Source organism: Lactuca virosa, chromosome 8, assembly GCF_052849685.1.
Source record: "Lactuca virosa cultivar CGN04683 chromosome 8, Lactuca_virosa_CGN04683_v6, whole genome shotgun sequence".
Taxonomy (NCBI): Eukaryota; Viridiplantae; Streptophyta; class Magnoliopsida; order Asterales; family Asteraceae; genus Lactuca; species Lactuca virosa.
This window is the reverse complement of record NC_136433.1, coordinates 173,540,431-173,562,741: the sequence shown is the minus strand read 5'-3', so window position 1 is coordinate 173,562,741 and position 22,311 is coordinate 173,540,431. Positions and strand designations below refer to the sequence as shown.

The following is a 22,311-nucleotide window of genomic DNA, read 5'->3' as shown; positions in this document are numbered from 1 at the left end:
ATTGTTATTTTAACTTCTTGACATGTTTCTCCTTGCGTCCGTTCCTACACACATACATTAAAAAAAACAATCGACTCCTTCTGTTATCCATTGGTGAGACGCAAATGTAACGTCCGTGTTTCCAGGATAGGCATTAACGATGATGAAATAGTCTAGGTCAACCTTTGTAACTCATTTTGAACAAATGAAGTGGAATTATGTGATTATTATGTAAATTATGTGTTTTATGCTTAATAATTAGGATTTAATTAATTAAGAATAAAAATGAGCGTCGAAAATAAATATTAGATAAACCCGATATCTAGTAAGAAAGTTGTAGTCGTCGTGACAAGGATTCCGGATATATAAAGAATACCGAAATCCGAGTTATAACGAAGAAGTTATGACCTGTCGAAGTTTCGCGACAAAACCGGCACGGCGCCGAATGACGTAAAAAGTGAGTTTTTGATAAACTACTTTTTAGCCTTGGTGATCTAAATGAAAGTCGTAGTGTTCGTTAAACCGAGAGTATGCATAAAAAGAACGCCCAAATCTGACTTCGTATGAGGAAGCTATGATTTTTCTAAGTTTCAACTTAACAGTAGACAGCTAAAAACTCGAATTTTAGATCGAGTGATTTTTAGCCGACAAAACCTAAACGAGAATCGAAGGTCTCGTCGATAGTAGTACAACGGTAAAAAGACAGATGAAAACGGACGTCGGATGAAGAAGTTATGAATTTTTAACGGATTTCATGTCCCGGTCTGTTAAAAATAATAATATTAAAATTAAATTCAAAATTAGCCGACGACGTCTAAACAAAACTTGTAGAGCGTATGCGAAAGTTATGGATTTTACCTACGCGTGCATATAAAGAACGTCAAAATCGAAGCCCGTATGCGAAAGTTATGGATTTTAGAAGTTTTGGCTCAAAAATCCAGAAAAACACGAAATCCGAGAAATTTCGCATGGCCCAACTTCGGCCACGTCACCCTCGTCCGGATCTCACCCCGTGTCCGTCTCGTGTCCAAAGCAGCTTAGTCATCCGAGCAGCTGGCAACGCGTGTCGCAACCCTCGCATCCGAAGCGCAGGTCCAACCGCGGAGCGACGCGTGTCTTCGCGTGTCCGAGTCTCGCACGAGCCACATGGAGCCTCGCATGCGAGCCACCTGGAGCCACCTCCCTTCGCTGCTGCTGCCACCTGCCCCCCTCGGTCCGAAGCCTCCCCCTATAAATAGAAGGGTGCGAGACCTCCCGAGTAACTTTGGGATTTTGCCCTTTTTCACCCCTAAACTCAAATTTTCACGATTTCCACTTCCCCCGAAGCCCCGAGATCATTTCCAACACCCGAAACACGTCCCGAAGTGCCCGAGCAGCCCGAAAAATTTATCTTTTCGGTTTTGAAGCTCCACCCTTGCAGGGCCCGATTTTCAATAAAACATCCCGGTTTTATCGAAAACGATTGTTTTAGGAAACGAAGTGCTGCCCAATTATCGTTAAATCAGGTGAGTGTATAGTCACTTTCATCTTACACATAGATATGAAGTATTTTATATAAAATACATGCTATGTGAATATAGATTGTTTATTTATTTGAGATGGATGATGAATGAATGATTTATACAGGTTTTTAAATAAATTAAACTGTATATGTATTTTTATCTACAAATATGTTGGGTAAAACATGGGTAGATGAATTGGATGATGTGTGATGAAATAAAAATTGATGAGAGGTATCGATGTTTAAGATGATCTAGTCATCTAGCAGGGTATAGACAACGACCACAGACTATTCTAGATAGTCCAGTGGAACTTTAGCAGACTCATAACCATTAGGTATTTTTGAACTAAGTGTTCATTATATGTTTTTGAACTATGTGTTCATCAGGTATTTTTGAACTATGTGTTCATCCGATAAGTATCATGTACAAAGTTCTTCTTTTTGACACTATTACGTTTCGGGGTACGGGAGCGTACGAGAGTACTTTATTAGTATTTTCCATATACTTTTTATTTTGAAGAGCTTTGGAGTCTTCGTTTCTTTTATAAAGTGATCGGACGAGCTTCATGTGTCAGCGTTTCCTTTCACAAAGTAATTGAGGGAAATTCGTAAACTGCCTAATGAAGTGTGTTGGTAGTAGACCACTACTAGGTATGTCTGGGGTTATGATGCTGGATAGGGTGAGTCTGGGGTAAAATACCTCACGATATTCAGATCACTGCTAGGCAAAGTTCGATGCTGGATAGGGTGAGTCTGGGGGTAAAATACCTCACGATATTCGGACCACAGCTAGGCATTGTTATCTAGATAACTGCCCCTGACTTAATTGTCTTGTGGTTCTTTCTTTTACGAACGAAGGTTCGTGGTGAAACTTATTCCGTTCCCCTCATTTGATATCTTTATCGATCCTCGTTGGCTGCTAGGGAATTTCCGAAGCAGCTTCGTCATTTTGTTGTTCATATCGATCCTTTAGGCTAGATCTTGTAAGATCATTGTATAGGATTAGTACGTGGGGATCGATGTTCGTTAATGCTTGTTGTATAAACCCTGGCGACGATGTGACTTCGTGCCTATTCCTTAGGAGGAATCCTTAGGAATGAGTGATAGATGATTCTTAGGGTAACTCCTTAAGAAATAAAGAAGATAATGGGGTTGGGTAATTGGGTTGATTGTTTGATGTTTAAACATAATAAATTTATTTATTGTGGGTTAAAAACCCTATATGCTCTCCAGGCTCCCAAGCCTGACCCACTCAAGCTTATTTGTATCACAGGTATCGATACGAAGTTGCTTTACACTTAGAGATTAAAAAGAGAAGTAGATCACTAGTGTAAATGAATTTAAGTTTTGTTTATGCTTATGTTTTTGTATTGACAATGACATCCCAATGGTTTAAATGAATAAAATACATTTCTTCGGAATTATTTGATAACATATTTATCATGTTTTTCTGGGAACAAATTTCGCAACACTTTTAATCAAATGATTACTCTGATTTAATTTTAAAAAGCATAAACGAAATCGGTCTTTTCTGGCCGTGAAATTCGGGATGTCACAGTTGGTATCAGAGCATTAGTTTAAGCGAACTAGGAATTTGTAGGATTTCTAGACTTAAACTTAGAATGCTAAGTGATGATCGTGAGATGAGTGTCTACCATATTTTAAGACACGAGCACTAGTATATTTTAGGGAAGATGCCTAAAATGCTTTTATGTCCTAGATGTTATATGTTTTCCATATATGATATTATTTGTTCGGATCTATGGTCTGTTGACGACCGGATCTGGAAACCTTATGTGTTTAGGATTCTAAGCGTATGACTACGATATTAGAACTAGCATGTAAACGTTTCGGAGTGACAATGAGATTTATACGTGTATCGTAAATAAAGCTTTCCTATCTTAAATTCTCGCCCGGTACACCGAACGTCTACTTGGGTGTACAAAATGTTATGGTGAAGACTCGTAGAGAATTGAGTAGATGGAGGAAATGAAAGGCTTATGATAGTGAATGACACCTATCAGAAGATATCATAAGAGTGGTATCTTGCTTTTAGAATGTGTCTGATAAAATAACGGAACGTTTAGAGGAGTACGGTACGTCTGAAGTACACCTTCGATTGGCAGGATGATGGAACGATTGGTGTAATTCTCGAAGTTGTCCCATAGTCTGGAATTTCCATCACCAACCAAGTTGAAGTAGAATTGATGATTGAAGATACGCATGGATGAAGTCCTAGTAGAGTCTAGGAAAATTTTTATGATTAATTGAACGCATTCGTATGTGTTAAATTGTTTTGTGATTTTAGGACTTGGGGACTGCTAGACAATACTTGGGACGAGTATGAGTAGGTGTGAATAGTAGTAGAGATCTATAATACTGGAAGCACAGGACTCACACTTGGATCAGGGAAAGTCACAAGGTTACCAAGAAGCTAGTAATTGATTTCGTTTTTGTTCAAGTATGTTGTTACCATCGTTTCGGTAATGACTAAGAAGATGATTGTTATTCCGACCCTAGAGGTCATATCGAATCGAGTCCGACTAAGATGAGTATGTTACGTGGTTCAGAGAACCAAGTTCGATGTAGCGTTTGACTTAAGCCAAATTGAAGTGAAAGATGATCAAAGCGATCAATAGAAGTATCGCGCTCGTTGTTAAAGAAGTTGGATGTTAGCTGCTTAAGATCGTCAAAAGAGCTATGCTGACAAGAAAAGACAACCGATATCATTCGAAGTTGGAGATTCGGTTTTACTTAAAGTCTCGCCGTGGAAGGGCCTTATAAGATTTCGTAAAAAGGGAAAGTTGAGTCCAAGGTTTATTGGACTGTTTAAGGTTCTTCAGAGGATTGGGAATCAAGCTTACAAGCTAGAATTACCAGAAGAACTAGAGGGTATTCATAACACCTTTCATGTGTGTTATTTGAGGAAGTTCACGGGAGATGTGCCCGACATAATTCCAATTTCTGAATTAAGGTTGGATGAAAACAAGAGGTTAATTGAAGAACCAGAGGCAATCGTTGACCGTAAGACTAAAAAGTTGTGACGCAAGATGGTCGATTTAGTGCTTGTGTGTTGGAAACATATGAATGGGCCAAATCTTACCTAAGAAACGGAGAGTGACATGATGAGTCGCTACCCGCATTTGTTTGCTGACGTGTGATTCCGGGGACGGAATCATCCTAAGGGGGAGAGAATTGTAACGCCCGTGTTTCCAGGATAGACATTAATGATGTTGAAATAGTCTAGGTCAACCTTTGTAACTCATTTTGAAGAAATGAAGAGGAATTATGTGATTATTATGTGAATTATGTGTTTTATGCTTAATAATTATGATTTAATTAATTAAGAATAAAAATGAGCGTCGAAAATAAATATTAGATAAAGCCGATATCTATTAAGAAAGTTGTATTGGTCGTGACAAGGATTCCGGATATATAAAGAATACCGAAATCCGAGTTATAACAAAGAAGTTATGACCTGTCGAAGTTTCGCGACAAAACCGGCACGACGCCGAATGACGTAAAAAGTGAGTTTTTGATAAACTACATTTTAGCGTTGGTGATCTAAATAAAAGTCGTAGTGTTCGTTAAACCGAGAGTATGCATAAAAAGAACGCCCAAATCTGACTTCGTATGAGGAAGTTATGATTTTTCTAAGTTTCAGCTTAGCAGTAGACAGCTAAAAACTCGAATTTTAGATTGACTGATTTTTAGCCGACACAACCTAAAAGAGAATCGAAGGTCTCGTCGATAGTAGTACAACGGTAAAAAGACTGACGAAAACGGACGTCGGATGAAGAAGTTATGAATTTTTAACGGATTTCATGTCCCGGTCTGTTAAAAATAATAATATTAAAATTAAATTCAAAATTAGCCGACGAAGTCTAAACGAAAGTTGTAGAGCGTAATTTTACCTACGCGTACATATAAAGAACGTCAAAAACGGAGCCCGTATGCGAAAGTGATGGATTTTAGAAGTTTTGGCTCAAAAATCGAGAAAAACACGAAATCCGAGAAATTTTGCATGGCCCAACTTCGGCCACGTCACCCTCGTCCGGATCTCGCCCTGTGTCCGAAGCAGCTTAGTCATCCGAGCAGCTGGCAACACGTGTCGCAACCCTCGCATGCGAAGCGCAGGTCCAACCGCGGAGCGACGCGTGTCTTCGCGTGTCCGAGTCTCGCACGAGCCACCTAGAGCCTCGCATGCGAGCCACCTTCCCTTCGCTGCTACTGGCACCTTCCCCGTCGGTCCGAAGCCTCCCCCTATAAACAGAAGGGTGCGAGACCTCCCGGGTAACTTTGGGATTTTGCCCTTTTTCACCCCTAAACTCATATTTTCACCATTTTCACTTCCCTGAAGCCCCGAGATCATTTCCAACACCGGAAACACGTCCCGAAGTGCCACATGGAGCCTCGCATGCGAGCCACCTCCCTTCGCTGCTACTGCCACCTGCCCCCCTCGGTCCGAAGCCTCCCCCTATAAATAGAAGGGTGCGAGACCTCCCGAGTAACTTTGGGATTTTGCCCTTTTTCACCCCTAAACTCAAATTTTCACGATTTCCACTTCCCCCAAAGCCCCGAGATCATTTCCAACACCCGAAACACGTCCCAAAGTGCCCGAGCAGCCCGAAAAATTTATCTTTTCGGTTTTGAAGCTCCACCCTTGCAGGGCCCGATTTTCAATAAAACATCCCGGTTTTATCGAAAACGATTGTTTTAGGAAACGAAGTGCTGCCCAATTATCGTTAAATCAAGTGAGTGTATAGTCACTTTCATCTTACACATAGATATGAAGTATTTTATATAAAATACATGCTATGTGAATATAGATTGTTTATTTATTTGAGATGGATGATGAATGAATGATTTATACAGGTTTTTAAATAAATTAAACTGTATATGTATTTTATCTACAAATATGTTGGGTAAAACATGGGTAGATGAATTGGATGATGTGTGATGAAATAAAAATTGATGAGAGGTATCGATGTTTAAGATGATCTAGTCATCTAGCAGGGTATAGACAACGACCACAGACTATTCTAGATAGTCCAGTGGAACTTTAGCAGACTCATAACCATTAGGTATTTTTGAACTAAGTGTTCATTATATGTTTTTGAACTATGTGTTCATCAGGTATTTTTGAACTATGTGTTCATCCGATAAGTATCATGTACAAAGTTCTTCTTTTTGACACTATTACGTTTCGGGGTACGAGAGCGTACGGGAGTACTTTATTAGTATTTTCCATATACTTTTTATTTTGAAGAGCTTTGGAGTCTTCGTTTCTTTTATAAAGTGATCGGACGAGCTTCATGTGTCAGCGTTTCCTTTCACAAAGTAATTGAGGGAAATTCGTAAATTGCCTAATGAAGTGTGTCAGTAATAGACCACTACTAGGTATGTCTGGGGTTATGATGCTGGATAGGGTGAGTCTGGGGGTAAAATACCTCACGATATTCAGATCACTGCTAGGCAAAGTTCGATACTGGATAGGGTGAGTCTGGGGGTAAAATACCTCACGATATTCAGATCACTGCTAGGCAAAGTTCGATGCTGGATAGGGTGAGTCTGGGGGTAAAATACCTCACAATATTCGGACCACAGCTAGGCATTTTTATCTAGATAACTACCCCTGACTTAATTGTCTTGTGGTTCTTTCTTTTCCGAACGAAGCTTCGTGGTGAAACTTATTCCATTCCCCTATTTGATATCTTTATCGATACTCGTTGGTTGCTAGGGAATTTCCGAATCAGCTTCGTCATTTTGTTGTTCATATCGATCCTTTAGGCTAGATCTTGTAAGATCATTGTATAGGATCAGTACATGGGGATCGATGTTCGTTAATGCTTGTTGTATAAACCCTGGCGACGATGTGACTTCGTGCCTATTCCTTAGGAGGAATCCTTAGGAATGAGTGATGGATGATTCTTAGGGTAACTCCTTAAGAAATAAAGAAGATAATGGGGTTGGGTAATTGGGTTGATTGTTTGATGTTTAAACATAATAAATTTATTTATTGTGGGTTGAAAACCCTATATGCTCACCAGGCTCCCAAGCCTGACCGACTCAAGCTTATTTGTATCACAGCTATCGATACGAAGTTGCTTTACACTGAGAGATTAAAAAGAGAAGTAGATCACTAGTGTAAATGAATGTAAGTTTTGTTCATGCTTATGTTTTTGTATTGACAATGACATCCCAATGGTTTAAATGAATAAAATACATTTCTTCGGAAATGATTTGATAACATATTTATCATGTTTTTCTGGGAAGAAATTCCGCAACACTTTTAATCAAATGATTACTCTGATTTAATTTTAAAAATCATAAACGAAATCGGTCTTTTCTGGCCGTGAAATTCGGGATGTCACAGCAAATCAGCAAGAAAGAAAATAAACACGATCGGGCTTGAGGGGGGGGGGGGGGGGGAGGAGTGGAACGAGAAGAGAAAAGGGGGAAATGAGCTATAATTGGTGGTTGTTCAAGGAGTTGTGGGGCTATGAAGTCAATCTCGATTTTGGCTAAAACCCTCTAGTTCTTCTTCTTATCATGTTTTCATCTCAATTTCTAGAGATTGGTGGAATTGATGAATCAATTTGGTGTTATTGATCATACTTATTTCAACCTTCAATCTTATGATTTTATGTAATCAAACTCTAGCCATATTTAATTGAGTTTTAATGATTTGTTGCTGTCAAAATTTTATTATGAACACTCTCAAGAATGCTATTGTTCATGTCCTTAAATTACTCCAAGTATTGGGGACATTGTCGACTTTGTTGATTCTTAAAATTCATATTATTACTATCTTGATTCAAGTGGTTAATTTTCTGTAAAAAGACCATGTTTGGAGCCATCCAAATGGTCTTCAAAACAGCCCTGAAGAGTCTTCTCATGAGGCTTAATGGTTGAAGAAACTCAAGCCTTAATGGTGTTCCCTCTTTTAGCAATGTACTTTTTTTCCCATATAAGCAATGTAGTTTGAGTCATGGTTTGAGGTTGAAATTGTTATTTTAACTTCTTGACATGTTGCTACTGTTAAAAACTCAATTTCCATCTTTATAGTTGATTTTGGTAATAGATTAATGGGTTAAGTTGTCAGTTAACCCTTAAAATTCAAAGCTGGGAAATTCAGGAAATTTCCCATTTTGTCCCTGTTTTGAAAAAAAAATCTAGACAAAGCATCAGGCGTCGGATTGGGGATCCATAAACTCTCAAATATTTAATTTTGAGTCTATTTTATCCCTGATGTTTTATCTAACCAAGGTGAAAATCATCTTTTTCACAAACTGGTCAGAAGTTAGCTACACGGATATGTAGTTTTGTAAAATTTATAGAAAATTCTAGAAAAATTGAATGGACTTGTCTATGCACTTTCAGAAAAACTAAAAGTCCACACTGCTAGAATGTAATAAAAACTGTAATTTATGTAGGTTTAAGTGGTGCTAAAGTGGCCTTGAACCGGCTGTTATTTCACGTCAAAATATGGGAATTTGGCCTAATAACTAATTTGCATGTTTTGGGTAGTTAGTAAATTGCTATTCATTGTTCATGTAAACTTATAGTAAGCATTTATTTGTGATTTACTAGGGGAAGGTTTGATACCTCAATTCCTACAAGATTTGAAGTGTAGAGGGAACACATTTTTGACAAATGTGAGTTAATCTTATGGGCTTTTAAAGTACATTGTTAGGGAATTCCATATCTTAGATCGATTGGAATGAACCTAGGTTTTTAGGTTGCATGCACCCCATTGTGTGTGATATCTTACTGGTTATTATGATTCCTTATTTGTATGAGAATTTAGGATGCTTACATGTTATATTCTTATTCTTTTGATATGGGAGGTGAGTTAGGGCCATGATAGAGAGGTGATATTCATAAAGATGAAATATGCATGGAAATTGAATGTAATGTAAAATGTTATAACTTGTAATTAATGGTTTGTATGTTTACATAAGAAGGATTTATGAAGTACTATGCTAGAGAAAGATGTTAATAAATATACATTATTACTTATGGAGGTCAAATTTGTAATTCCTTAAAAGATGAATTAAAAATTAATTTATTAAAAGGGGAATACACTAGTGGGGTAAAGGTAGCAACCTAGACATAGATATGTACCCTATCCGAATTATTTGATGTCCTAGTGGGTTGAAAGATACCAATATGATAAGAGCTTAAGACAATAGAGACGCCGAGTGATTTTTCTTGACAATCACTCAGGACATGGTCCTTGCGGAGGGTGGATTGGAGTGATGTTGGCAAAGCGGTGGGGCCAGCGCAAACATCACGTGGGACTTGGGAGGTGTAACACAGTGGAATTGGCACCATTGGTACCAATCCTTAACGACAATGCGTGTACATGTACATGCAACGTCGGAGTTGCGAACACAGCAAAGCGAGAGCAATGTTACGGGTGAGAGTCGCGCCACACCTAGTGCATTGGGTCTTATCGATCACGTTAGTAGTAAATGGGATACTTGCCTTGGGGTTTTTGGATGAACATTTAGACCCATAAATAAGAAGTGTTATTGTAATAATTACAAAGGTGGCTAGCGGAGGGTAATTATTAAAGATGAAAAAGAAGGTTAATATTATTCCATAATATTATAGTGATGGATGAAATAGTAATTAGTTACAAAGATGAATGAAGAAGAGTAACTAATTGTAATAGCCCTAAAAGAAGAAAAATAATAGTCGAGCATAATTGTATTTATTATGTGATGTATATGATGTCATGTCATTATTTACAAAGGTGCACTATGATGTTACTTGACCCATTTGGGATATGTGTGTTCCATGACATTGTACTATGATTAACGCACTTAACTTGTGCTAACACTTGTTTCTTTTTTTATTATTGCCTTGCATTTGAACAGGTAGCACGATATGAGGCTTGGAGAGGATGGGGACCTTATAGGGTAGCTACATTATTTTATTATTATTGATGATACCACTTTGACTTGTCGTTGAGTTTTTATCTATTTTAGTTTTAAATACTTAATGATTTTGGGTTGATGGATTTGGAACTTTTGAAAGTGGTTGTTTTGATATTTAAGTGAGTTTTTTTAAATAAACTAAAAAAGAGACTTCACTTGCTTTTTTCTGTTAAACGATGCTTTAAAAAAATTGGATGAAAAATCACGATGTTACAAGTTGGTGTTAGAGCCACGCTGTGAGCGAACTGAACATAGAGGCCGATGTTCAGACTTACAATATAGATTGGCTTAATTAGGTGTTTTAGGATCTTAAGGGGGAGGGTGTGTGTTGAGAGTTTCAGGATAGTTGCGTAAATCTTATTTGCCTTACCTTCCTTAATTTTGGGAAATAAATGAAAATTTCCTATATTCATGAGAATGTCTGGAACACCTGTAAACAACAAATCGGGCGGAGCAGGCGATAACCAGAATGCGCAAGGAGGCGTGTCCCTTTCATCTTCCAGACCCCAACGAATAATTGCTAGCCACAGGTGCAACAGACTCATCGTGAGTGCGGCCAGCGAGCATGAAGCGAGCGTAATGTAGGGAGTCCTACCATCATTACCGACCTAGAGGAATAGTTGAGGAGACGTGACGAGGAGATGGAAGTTAGGGATGCACAGATTGCTAAGTTACAGCGAGCAATGCGAGACGCAGGACTACTACCTGCGAAGGGTGATGTTGCGGGGGGAGTTGCTGAAGAGATTTTCAAGAGCTGCTCGGTGCCCAGGGAGCTAGTGGTTAGGGAGCCGATTAGGAGGGAATTTTTTGGAGGGGTTGCAGGCCGCCAAGGCAACACCTTGAAAGAGTTCATGGATTGCAAGCCTCTGAAGTATCATGGGGTGAAAATGCTTTGGAGTGCTTAAATTGGATTATGAAGATGGAACAAACCTTCCGGTCGGGAGACTTTATTGAGCGCCTTTGGTTAACCATGATGTGAGTATGCTCAAGGATGAGGCGTTACAGTGGTGGGATATGATTGTTAGGAGACTTAATGATATTTCACGGGATGCTATGACTTGGGCAATATTAAACCACAAGGTAGAAGAACGTTTCTGTAATGAAGGCATCAAGCAGGCAATTGAAATGGAGTTTTTGGCATTGAATAAGGGAAATATAACTATAGCCCAAAACAACACAACCTTCACCGAGAAGGCGCAGTTCACCACAGATTATTGATCTACTGAAAAGAAGACTGTGCGACACTATGCTGAGGGGTTACCGAATGAGTATCAAGTTATGGTTAGATCGAGGGCTACTTTGATTAAGGCTATGGATGAGGCACGTAAGATTGAGAAAGATATCACGGTTCGTGACGGTACCTTAGGTAGAGAATGCGAGAAGAGGAAATAGGAGGGTTCATCTAAATCCTCGAGGAAGAGGAAGAAGGGCCAACATGGTAAGAAGAATGACAAGCTAAATCACTACACAAAGTGTCACTCTGCATACAAGGGACCATGTAGTGACAGTACCATGAGCTTTAGACGATGTGGAAGGATGGGCCACAAGCAGTCGGACTTCAAGAATGAGCCGACCTGCTATAATTGTAGGTAGACGGGTCACTTGAGTGGTTAGTGTATGAATATGAAGTTTTATGCTAGTGGCAGTGGGAAGAAGACTGATACACCAAAAGCAAAAGCTAGAGCCTTTCAAATGAGGCCAGACGCGACGATGAGGTTATTCTTAGAACTTTTACTATGAATGATATGCATGCTAGAGTACTATTTGATGTTGGTGCTAGTAAATCTTTTGAATATCCTATCTCTTGTACTCGGTTTGTGTTACCCCAGAGTTCTCTGGGTTATGTGTTAGACATTGAGATCATGGTAGGAAATTTTGTCCTTATGCGGGAGAAGTTTGATGGGTGTTCTATAGTTCTTTCCGGACACACTTTTCGCATGATTTGGATTCCACCCGGGATCAAGTTGTTTGACATCATCATTGGCATAGATTGGCTGCCTGCCAATCGAGTTGAGATTCTCTATGCTCATAAGCGCATTCGTATTCCAATTTATGGAAGGGATCTTATCTATTTTGTAGGGAGAAGTACTTAGGGTCTCTTCCTATTATCTTAGTGATCAAGGCATGAAAGTGTTATCGCGAAGGGTTGTATGGTTTTCCTTGATCATGTGGTGGAGAGTCCCAAGAAGGCTACGAGTCTCTCTGATGTTGAGGTGGTTAGGGAATATGAGGATGTTTTCCCTGGTGAGCTGCTGAGTTTACTACCATCATGTCAGGTAGAGTTTCAAATTGATCATGTTTCGGGTGCAACCCCAATAGCCAAAGCACCCTATCGGTTGGCTCCTTAAGAAATGAAAGAAATGATGTCACAGCTTCAAGAACTTCTAGAGTGTGGGTTCATTCAATTGAGTTCCTCGCCTTGGGGTCCACCGGTCCTCCTTTTGAAGAAGAAAGATGGTACTATGAGGATGTGTATCGATTATCAGGAGTTGAACAAGGTTATTGTGAAGAATAAGTATCCTCTCATGAGGATTGATGATCTTTTCGACCAACTGCGGGGTGCTAGTCATTTTTCAAAGATTAATTTGTGATCAGGATATCATTAGGTATGGGTTAGTGATCAGGATATGCCCAAGATGACATTCAGGACACGCTACGGACATTATGCATTCTTATTATTGCCCTTCGGACCGACGAATGATCTAGAAGTTTTTATGGACCCGATGAATCGGGCATGTCATCCATTCTTGGATAAGCCTGTCATTGTTTTCATCGATGACATACTAGTGTATTCTCGGAGTGTTGAATATCATCGGGGGAACTTGAAAGAAGTTATGGACACACTTCGGAGATTGAAAACTGTATGCGAAGTTCTCAAAATGTGAATTCTGGTTGAGGGAGGTCCAGTTCCTTGGACACATAGTCGAGCCAGAGGGGATCAAGGTGAACCCAATCAAAATTGAGGCAGTTAAGAAGTGGCCGGTACCGAAGACTCCCACTGACATTCGAAATTTATTGGGTTTGGTGGGGTTATTATCATAGTTTCGTCAATAATTTCTCTAAGTTTGCGGGTCCTCTGACCAAATTGACGAGGAAATCAAATCCATTTTTATGGACCGACAAGCAGCACGAGGCATTTCTTACCTTGAAGGGTCTTGTGTGTAAGCCTCCAATTCTTTCTCTACCTGAAGGGAATGAGGACTTTGTGTTTTATAGTGATGCATCATATTCGGGATTGGGATGAGTGTTGATGTAGAGAGGGAAGGTGATTACTTATGCTTCCCGAAAGCTGAAGAGTGGTGAAATGAACTACTCGGTACATGACTTGGAGTTAGCAGAGGTTGTGTGTGTGCTTAAGTTATGGCGTCACTACTTGTATGGGACAAAGTGTATGCTATATACTGATAATAAGAGCTTGCAACACATCCAAAATCAGAAAGAATTGAATATGAGACAACAGCTTTGAGTGAAGTTATTAGCCGATTATGACTGTGAGATTAGTTACCACCCTGGGAAAGCAAATATGGTAGTTGATGCTCTAAGTCATAAGGAACCTAGAGGGGCTTATCACCTTATATCTATGGGGTGGTAATAGTTCTACTCATTTTTGAGAAGATTCGTGCTGCTCAAGAGGAGGGTTTGAAATAAGAGCATGTGAAAGAAGAGGTTATGGTTAAGCAGCAGGATTTATTGGTAGATGATGATATGGGACTTAAGACCTTTCGGGGACGACTCTGGGTCCCTAAGGTGGGTGGTGTGCATGATACATTGCTACGAGACACGTATAAATTGAAGTATTCGATACACCCGGGAACAAAACACATGTATCGGGACCTGAAAACCAATTATTGGCGCCAGGAATGAAAAGAGAGATGGTTAAATATGTAGTTGAGTGTGTAACTTGTGCTTTATTCAAGGCTGACCACCAGAAGCCTTATGGTGCGTTGCAGCAGCCGGAGATTCCATAATGGAAATAGGATCAAGTTATGATGGATTTTATCACAAAGTTTCCTAAAACCTTACAAGGCAATGATATGATATAGGTGATTGTAGATAGGATAAAGAATAGCGCTCACTTTTTGGCAACCAAAGAAAATTAAAAATTGGAGAAATTAGCGAAGATGTACGTCGAGGATATCGTCACGAGGCATGTTGTACCATTATCCATTATTTATGACCGTGACAGTCGTTTTATGTCGAGATTTTGGCAGAAACAACGGGATGAGTTAGGTACGAGGGTGCATTTGAGTACAACTTATCACCCTCAGACTGACAGGCAGAGCGAGAGGACTATTTAGACTCTCGAGGATATGTTACGCGCATATGTTATCGAGTATGGACATTGTTGGGATACTCACTTACCCTTAGTGGAGTTTGCCTACAACAACACCTATCACGCTAGAATCGATATGGCTCCGTATGAGATGCTTTATGAGAGGAGATGTCGTACTCCTACGTGTTGATTGGAACCAGGGGAAAAGCAGTTTGTGAGTTCTGATATCATGCATATTACTGAGGATAAAGTGGAGATAGCATGTAACGTCAAAAGAGGTATTCAGACAAGAAGCATCGACCAAGGACTTTCGAGGTGGGCGAGGAACTGATGTTGACAGTCTCACCTTGGAAGAGGATTATTCATTTCGGAAAACGGGGCATGTTGGGATTGTGTTACATTGTCTACTTGCGGTGTTGGAGTGAATAGGAGATCAGGTATACAGGTTGGAGTTACCACCCGAGCTAGCGAGAATTCACGATGTATTTCATGTTTGCTACCTGAGGAAGTTCTTAGAGGAGGAACCCAACATACTTCCATTAGATGAACAACGGGTTGATGAACTGAAGCGTTTGGTTGAAGAACCAGCAGCTATACTGGAGCATGAGACCAATCAGCTGCGTAAGAAGAGGGTGAAGCTTGTGAAGATTCTCTGGAAGAACAAGCATGTCGGAGAGATGATTAGGGAGCTTGAGGATGACATAAGGGCTCGTTACCCACATTTGCTTATTCTGGTTCATGATTCTGGGACGGAATCCTCTTGAGGTGGGGAGGATTGTAACGACTCAAAAATTTCCATCTGTCAACAAGGTTAGTTTCCGTTACATGAGTATTAATTTTCGTTATTGTTTTCAGTGTCTATGATTATTAATTCAATAAATTAAAAAAAAGGTGTTAACTTATACCCAAAAGTTCAATGTTTGGGTACTTAAGATAATTATTATAAAAAGAGACTTAATATGAAAAGAGGGACCATGATGTCACTTATAGAAACTTAATTTGTCAAGGTTTCTAGGGTTAAGTTGGAAGGGGTTTAAATTTAATAATTGAGGGACCATTAGGTAAAATGTGGTATAACCCCCAAATAAAAGGATCGATCCTTCTCATTGCGTCTGTTGCTACACACATACATTAAAAAAAACAATCAACTCCTTAGTTATCCCTTGGTGCGACACAATCAACAACAAAGAAAAAAAACACGATCGACCTTGAGGGGGGGGGGGGGAGGAGGAGTGGAATGAGAAGAGAAGAAGGGGAAAATAAGATGTAATTGGTGGTTGTTCAAGGAGTTGTCGGGCTATGAAGTCAATCCCTATTTTTGGTAAAAACCCTCTAGTTCTTCTTCTTCTCATGTTTTCATCTCAATTTCTAGAGAATTGGTGGAATTGATGACTCAGTTTGGTGTTATTGATCATACTTCTTTCAACCTTCAGTCTTATGATTTTATGTAATCAAACTCTAGCCATATTTGATTGAGTTTTGATGATTTGTTTCTGTTAAAATTTTATTATGAACACTCTCAAGAATGCTATTGTTCATGTCCTTGAATTACTCCAATTTTTGGGGGCATTGTCTTCTTTGTTGATTCTTAAAATTCATGTTACTTCTATCTTGATTCAAGTAGTTAGTTTTTTCTAAAAATACCATGTTTTGAGCCATCCAAAAGGTCTTCAAAACAACCATTAAGATTCTTATCATGAGGCTTAATGGTTGAGGAAACTCAAGCATAATGGTGTTCCCTCTTTTAGCAATATACTTTGTTTTTCCCATAAAAGCAATGTACTTTGAGTCATGGTTTGATGATGAAATTGTTATTTTAACTTCTTGACATGTTGCTATTGTTAAGAACTCAATTTCCATATTTATATTTGATTTTTGTTATGGCTTAATGGGTTAAGTTGTCAGTTAACCCTTAAAATTCAAAGCTGGGAAATTCAGGAAATTTCCCATTCTGTCCTTGTTTTGAAAAAAAATATAGACAAAGCACCAGGCATCAGATTGGGGATCTATAAATTCTAAAAGTTTTAATTTTGAGTCTAGTTTGTCCCTGATGTTTCCTAGGACCTGATGTTTTCTCTAACCAAGGTGAAAATCGTCTTTTTCACAGATTGGTCAGAAGTTAGCTACACGGATATGCAGTTTTGTAAAATTCATAGAAAATTCTAGAAAAACTGAATGGACTTGTGTAAGCACTTTCTGAAAAGATAAAAGTCTACACTGCTGGAATGTAATGAAAAATTGTAATTTTTGTAGGTTTAAGTGGTGCTAAAGTTCCCTTGAATAGGCTATTGTTTCAGGTCAAAATATGAGAATTTGGCCTAATAACTAACTTGCATGTTTTGGGTAGTTAGTAAATTGTTATTCTTTTTTCATGTAAACTTATAGTAATCCATTTATTTGTGTTTTACTAGGGGAAGGTTTTATACCTTAGTTCCTACAAGATTTGAAGTGTATAGGGAACACGTTTTTGACAGAGGTGAGTTAATCTTGTGGACTTTTAAAGTACATTGTTAGGGAATTCCATATCTTGGATGGATTGGAATGAACCTAGGTTGTTTAGGTTGCATGCACCCCATTGTGTGTGATATCTTATTGGTTATTATTCTTCCTTATATGTATAAGAATTTAGGATGCTTACATGATAGATTCTTATTCTTTTGATATGAAAGGTGTGTTAGGGCCATGATAGAAAGAGTGCCTTGTGTTGATTTTATGTGATGTGTGTATGCTATGATTTCATGGAAATACTTGTATGTGATGATTTTGGACAAAGCATGCTAGAGAGGTGATACCCATAAAGATGAAATATGCATGGAAATTGGATGTGATGTAAAATGTTATAGCTTGAAATTAATGGTTTGTATGTTTAAATAAGAAGCATTTGTGAAGTAATTATCTAGAGAAAGATGTTCATAAATATGCATGATTACTTATGGAGGTCAAATGTTTAAGTCCTCAAAAGATGAATTAAAATTTAATTAATTAAAAAGGGAATACACTAGTGGGGCGAAGGGTAGCAACCTAGACATAGGTATGTACCCTATCCGGATTATTTGACGGCCTAGTGGGTTGAAAGATACCTATACGATAAGAGCTTAAGACAATAAAGACGCCGAGTGTTTTTTCTAGACAATCACTCAGGACATGGTCCTTGCGGTGGGTGGACTGGTGTGATGTTGGCAAAGCAGTGGGGCTAGTGTAAACATCACGTGGGATTTGAGAAGTGTAACATGGTGGAATTGACACCACTTGTACCAATCCTTAACAACAACGCGTGTACTAACATGTACATGAAACGTCGGAGTAGCGAACACATTGAACCGAGAACAATATTACGGGTGAGAGTCGCGCCTCACCTAATGCATTGGGTCTTGTCGGTCTTGTTAGTAGTGAATGGGATACTTGCCTTGGGGTCTCTGACGAACATTTAGACCCATAAATAGGAAGTGTTATTGTAATAATTACAAAGGTGGCTAGCGGAGGGTAATTATTAAAGATGAAAAATAAGGTTAATATTATTCCATAATATTATAGTGATGGATTAAATAGTAATTAGTTACAAAGATGAATGAAGAAGAGTAACTAATTGTAATAGCTCTAAAAGAAGAAAAATAATAATTGAGCATAATTGTGTTGATTACGTGATGTATATGATGTCCTGTCATGCTATGTGAGTTATGTTTGCATGTACTATGATGTTGTTTGACCCATTTGGTAAATATATGTTCCGTAACACTGTACTATGATTGATTCACTTAGCTTATGCTGACACTTGTTTCTGTGCTTGTTATCGCCTTGCATTGGAACATGTAGCATGATATGAACCTTAGAGAGGATGTGCACCTTATGAGGTAGTTATATTAGTTTATTATTATTGACGATACCACTTTGACTTGTCGTTGAGTTTTTATCTATTTTGGTTTTAAAGACATAATGATTTTAGATTAATGGATTTGGAACTTTTGAAAGTGGTTGTTTTGATATTTAAGTGAGTTTTTTTTAAATAAACTAATAAAACAACTTCCATTGTATTTTTCCATTAAATGATGTTTTAAAAATAAAAAAAAGGGATGAAAAATCTGTTGGATTAAGTGTCTAAGCCCATAACTATAATTGTTATGTACTTGAATTGATAGTAGCAATGTCCTTTTGGGTTGCCTTCAAACCTGACAATTGAATAAGATAATTGTTGAAGAGAGAAGAATGATTTATTAATTTATTGCTTGGTTAATAAATTAATAATCAAGATAAATGATTTATTAATGTATTATGGATATAATATATTAATTAGAAATCATATTGTTTAATTAATATTTAATCAGAACTTAATTTGGAATTAATTTTGGGATTAAAGGAATTAATTGAAACTGCAGGGACTAAAGGTGACAATGTTCAAAAGTTGTGCATTGAGCATTCTAGAACCTCCCTCAGAGGTGGGGAATGAAATCTAGAGTGTCCTATGGTTTCCTTGGGCTCTAAGGGTGCCTTAGAAGCCTTAGGGAGGAAGTTAAGGGATTAGGGTTATCTAAGATACACCTGCCTTATCCTAAACCTTCCTTATCACCTATATAAACCCCTATAGGGTTGGATTTCGTCCACGGCACTCCAAGAAAGGCTAAGGGCCGAAATTCTACTCTACTTCTCTCTCTCCATAGTAATCCTTGGTTGCTAGGTTTGTTTGTGAGCCATTAGAGGCGCGACACTTGTGGCGCTCGCTACCAAAGTTCAAGATCTTCAAGGATTTGATTGTTATTACAATATACCAATCAAGGTATGTATCCTAACCCTAATTATATGTTAATTTCGAAAATTACATGTGCCTCCTAGGGTTTCTAGTTTTTGTGTTCAATGCTTGTATGTCTAATAGTGAAAACATAGATCTTCACCTTAGGGTTGCATGCACACATAGGATTGTTTGTTATGTACAAAACCCATCAAAATCATGATGTTACAAGTTGGTATTAGAACCATGATGTGAGCGAACTAAACATAGAAGACGGTGTTCAGACTCACAATATAGATTGACTCAATTAGGTGCTTTAGGATCTTAGGGAGGGGGGGGGGGGTGTTGAGAGTTTTAGAATAGTTTTCTAAATATTATTTGCCTTGCCTTCCTTAATGTTGGGAAATAAATGAAATTTTCCTATATTCAGGAAAATGTCTGGAACACCTGCAAAGAAAAATTGGATGAAAAATCACAATGTTACATTGTAGGGCTACTGTGTCATTTTCCCAAATATAAATGATGAATTTTTTATATGACTTTGTTAAGTATTTTACATTTCTTAACTTTCAAAATAAGGTATTTTCCCGATTCATATACTTTGTATTTAAATATTTTCACAATTTATCATATAATTAATTACAAATGCGGCTTATGTATAGTGCCGGTTTTGAGCCGGCTTGGATACCACCTTGTTTAGATTCGGGTGGATTTCCCTCTTCTCACCGCCTCCGCCGTCTGTATTGGGAAAGTCGGGTGGATTTCTATCACCTCTTTTAATCTTCTCTTAACCTCTCTCTATCCCTCTTGACTCTGTCTTCTGTAGAGTACGACGATGACACCCACTGAAACAACAACTGGTGAATTGATGGAGTTAATCAAAATCGATGGAAGGGAAAGGGGATAAAGGACCAGAAACCTCACTCGCTTTACAGTTCCTCAAATTTGCATCGACTGTAACCGACTTCAATCTTCAATTCCTCGCCACCGCCTTCTCCACCAATCCACACTTTCCAAACTATACATAATTGCTTAGGAAAGCTATGCTCCACCACCGATTCTTCCATGCTCATACCTCAACAGTCCATCGGATTTTGACTAATCGGTAGCTTCCCTCTCCTTCTACCAGTTCTTGTTCCATCCCTATCGGCGAGGGTTTTTTCTACCTCTCTCAATGGTCGATCATTGCCAACGTCGCTCAATTGGGTTCAACTACTAACGGTAAGCTTGTTCTTTTTTTTTTTGATCGATTTTACACTGATTTCTGCTACTTTGATGATCTGCTTCTCGTTGGGCCACCTCCTATTACAAGAAGAATGGTCTGTTTTTGGAGGATGTATCGAGAATCAAATATAAAAAAGAAAAGAATGTCTCTTTTTTCATGAAAATATGTTTGTTGGAATTTGATGTCGGTATTGTGTTTTTCATATTTGTTTAGTTTGAAAGCAAATGCCTGATAAGGGGTTTAAGAACTAGGTGTAAGTTAATGCTCTTTAGTTGTTAACCAAATAGATTACAAGTAGTGACTAAATGAAATCTTGCAAGATTTGCTAAAATTTTAATTTTTCATCGCACTTCTTACATGTATCTTATGTGAAGATCAACCCAAAGTTTTGTTAATGGACAAATGAAGAAGATACTGTCTAACCATTTCTTGATCTCCCTTTTCTTATTTTTGCATGAATAAGTATATAAATTTACTGCAACACAAAATTACCACATGTTTGGAAAAATACTTGATTTGTCTACTGACTTCTGTTTAACATAATATTGCCACATGGGTTTGAAGTTATAACTGATGCCCTTTTTGTTAAGGGTAAATGTATAAATATTGAATTAAGTAGAAACTCTAGGTCTGATGCACACTTGGTAACATTGTTAAGGGTAAATATGTCAATACTGAGTGTAGTATAAAGTGTAGGTCTGATGCACTCTTGCTCAATATTAAATTTACTTAATTGTTTAATCAATCGTTTACAGATGGGACTCGCAATGGAGTATATGACTTACATATGATTATGTGTATTTGGTTAAACATGTAAGAAGAATGATACTTCACATTTTTCACCCACTGGCTCTGCATATGTTGGTCAAATAACTACAATGCTTCATCTTTTTCTTCCTACAGCTGCAAACTCTTTCAAAAAAGGCTTGCATCTTTTATTTTCTTAGACCCCATTTTCCTTTTCTACACATTAGTTACAGACTTCAAAGTTCCAGTTAGTTTTTTTTCTTTGTTTTGCCACAACACTTAACTTTATCATTCTTCAAATTGGAATTTTAGATTGTTGTGGTGTGTTTGCAGAATTGTGAGATCTGACTTTTGTCATATTAACTAATTCGGATTGAATTTTTCATGATTTGTCCGTACTTGGTCCAAAAAAGTGCATAATAAGATTTGGACAAAAGGTTGAAGTTTGAATTTATATTGATCTATTTTGTTTTACTTTTAATGTGAATGTTAGCCACCATAAGATTTGGTTGTTGTAATTCATTTTTGATTGCTGCTATTTAAACAGGGTTAACTAACAATATACTTTTAATTATCTGCCCAGTTATAGCAATAAAAATTTATGTTACAAATGACAATTTCCAAAACATTTTTTTTTCATGTAACACAACTACATTTGAAAATTTGAAAAAAAATATGCCTTCCGACCCATGCGAAACATGGGTCCCTACACCAATTTATAATAAAATTTTATAGTTTATAGAATCATTATAATTTAAAAAGAAAATGTAAATTGACCATATTGGTCCATACTATCAAAACCCCTTTTGACATAAAATGAATTGACCAAATCGAAATTGACCTTAATTTATATTTGTTTCAAAAGAAGAAGGTAGCCAAGGAACAAAGTTTAGGAGTTTGCAATAGTGATTGTGAAAA

The 22,311-nt window shown here is 37.9% G+C and overlaps 1 protein-coding gene and 1 long non-coding RNA gene across 2 annotated transcripts; both read left to right on the top strand.

Annotated features, from left to right (window-relative positions):
* The first annotated feature begins 14,927 nt into the window (after window positions 1-14,927).
* On the top strand, window positions 14,928-15,462 carry LOC145131066 (uncharacterized). The gene is made up of 2 exons (XM_079065804.1): window positions 14,928-14,976; window positions 15,128-15,462. Exons 1-2 carry the CDS (start codon window positions 14,928-14,930, stop codon window positions 15,460-15,462), a joined length of 384 nt encoding a protein of 127 aa, XP_078921930.1.
* Window positions 15,463-20,108: 4,646 nt separating this feature from the next.
* LOC145133333 (uncharacterized) lies at window positions 20,109-21,843 on the top strand. Its single transcript, XR_013718536.1, has 2 exons — window positions 20,109-20,642; window positions 21,402-21,843. It is a non-coding gene; the product is annotated as an uncharacterized LOC145133333 (long non-coding RNA).
* The last annotated feature ends 468 nt before the right edge of the window (window positions 21,844-22,311 follow it).

What these genes read in the sequence shown, in the direction of transcription:
- LOC145131066 (XM_079065804.1), top strand. Translation starts at nt 14,928, where the DNA reads ATGCATATTACTGAGGATAAAGTGGAGATAGCATGTAACGTCAAAAGA. An exon ending in AGCATGTAACGTCAAAAGAG is followed by an intron (nt 14,977 to 15,127) that starts GTATTCAGACAA and finishes TGGAGTGAATAG; the next exon opens with GAGATCAGGTATACAGGTTG.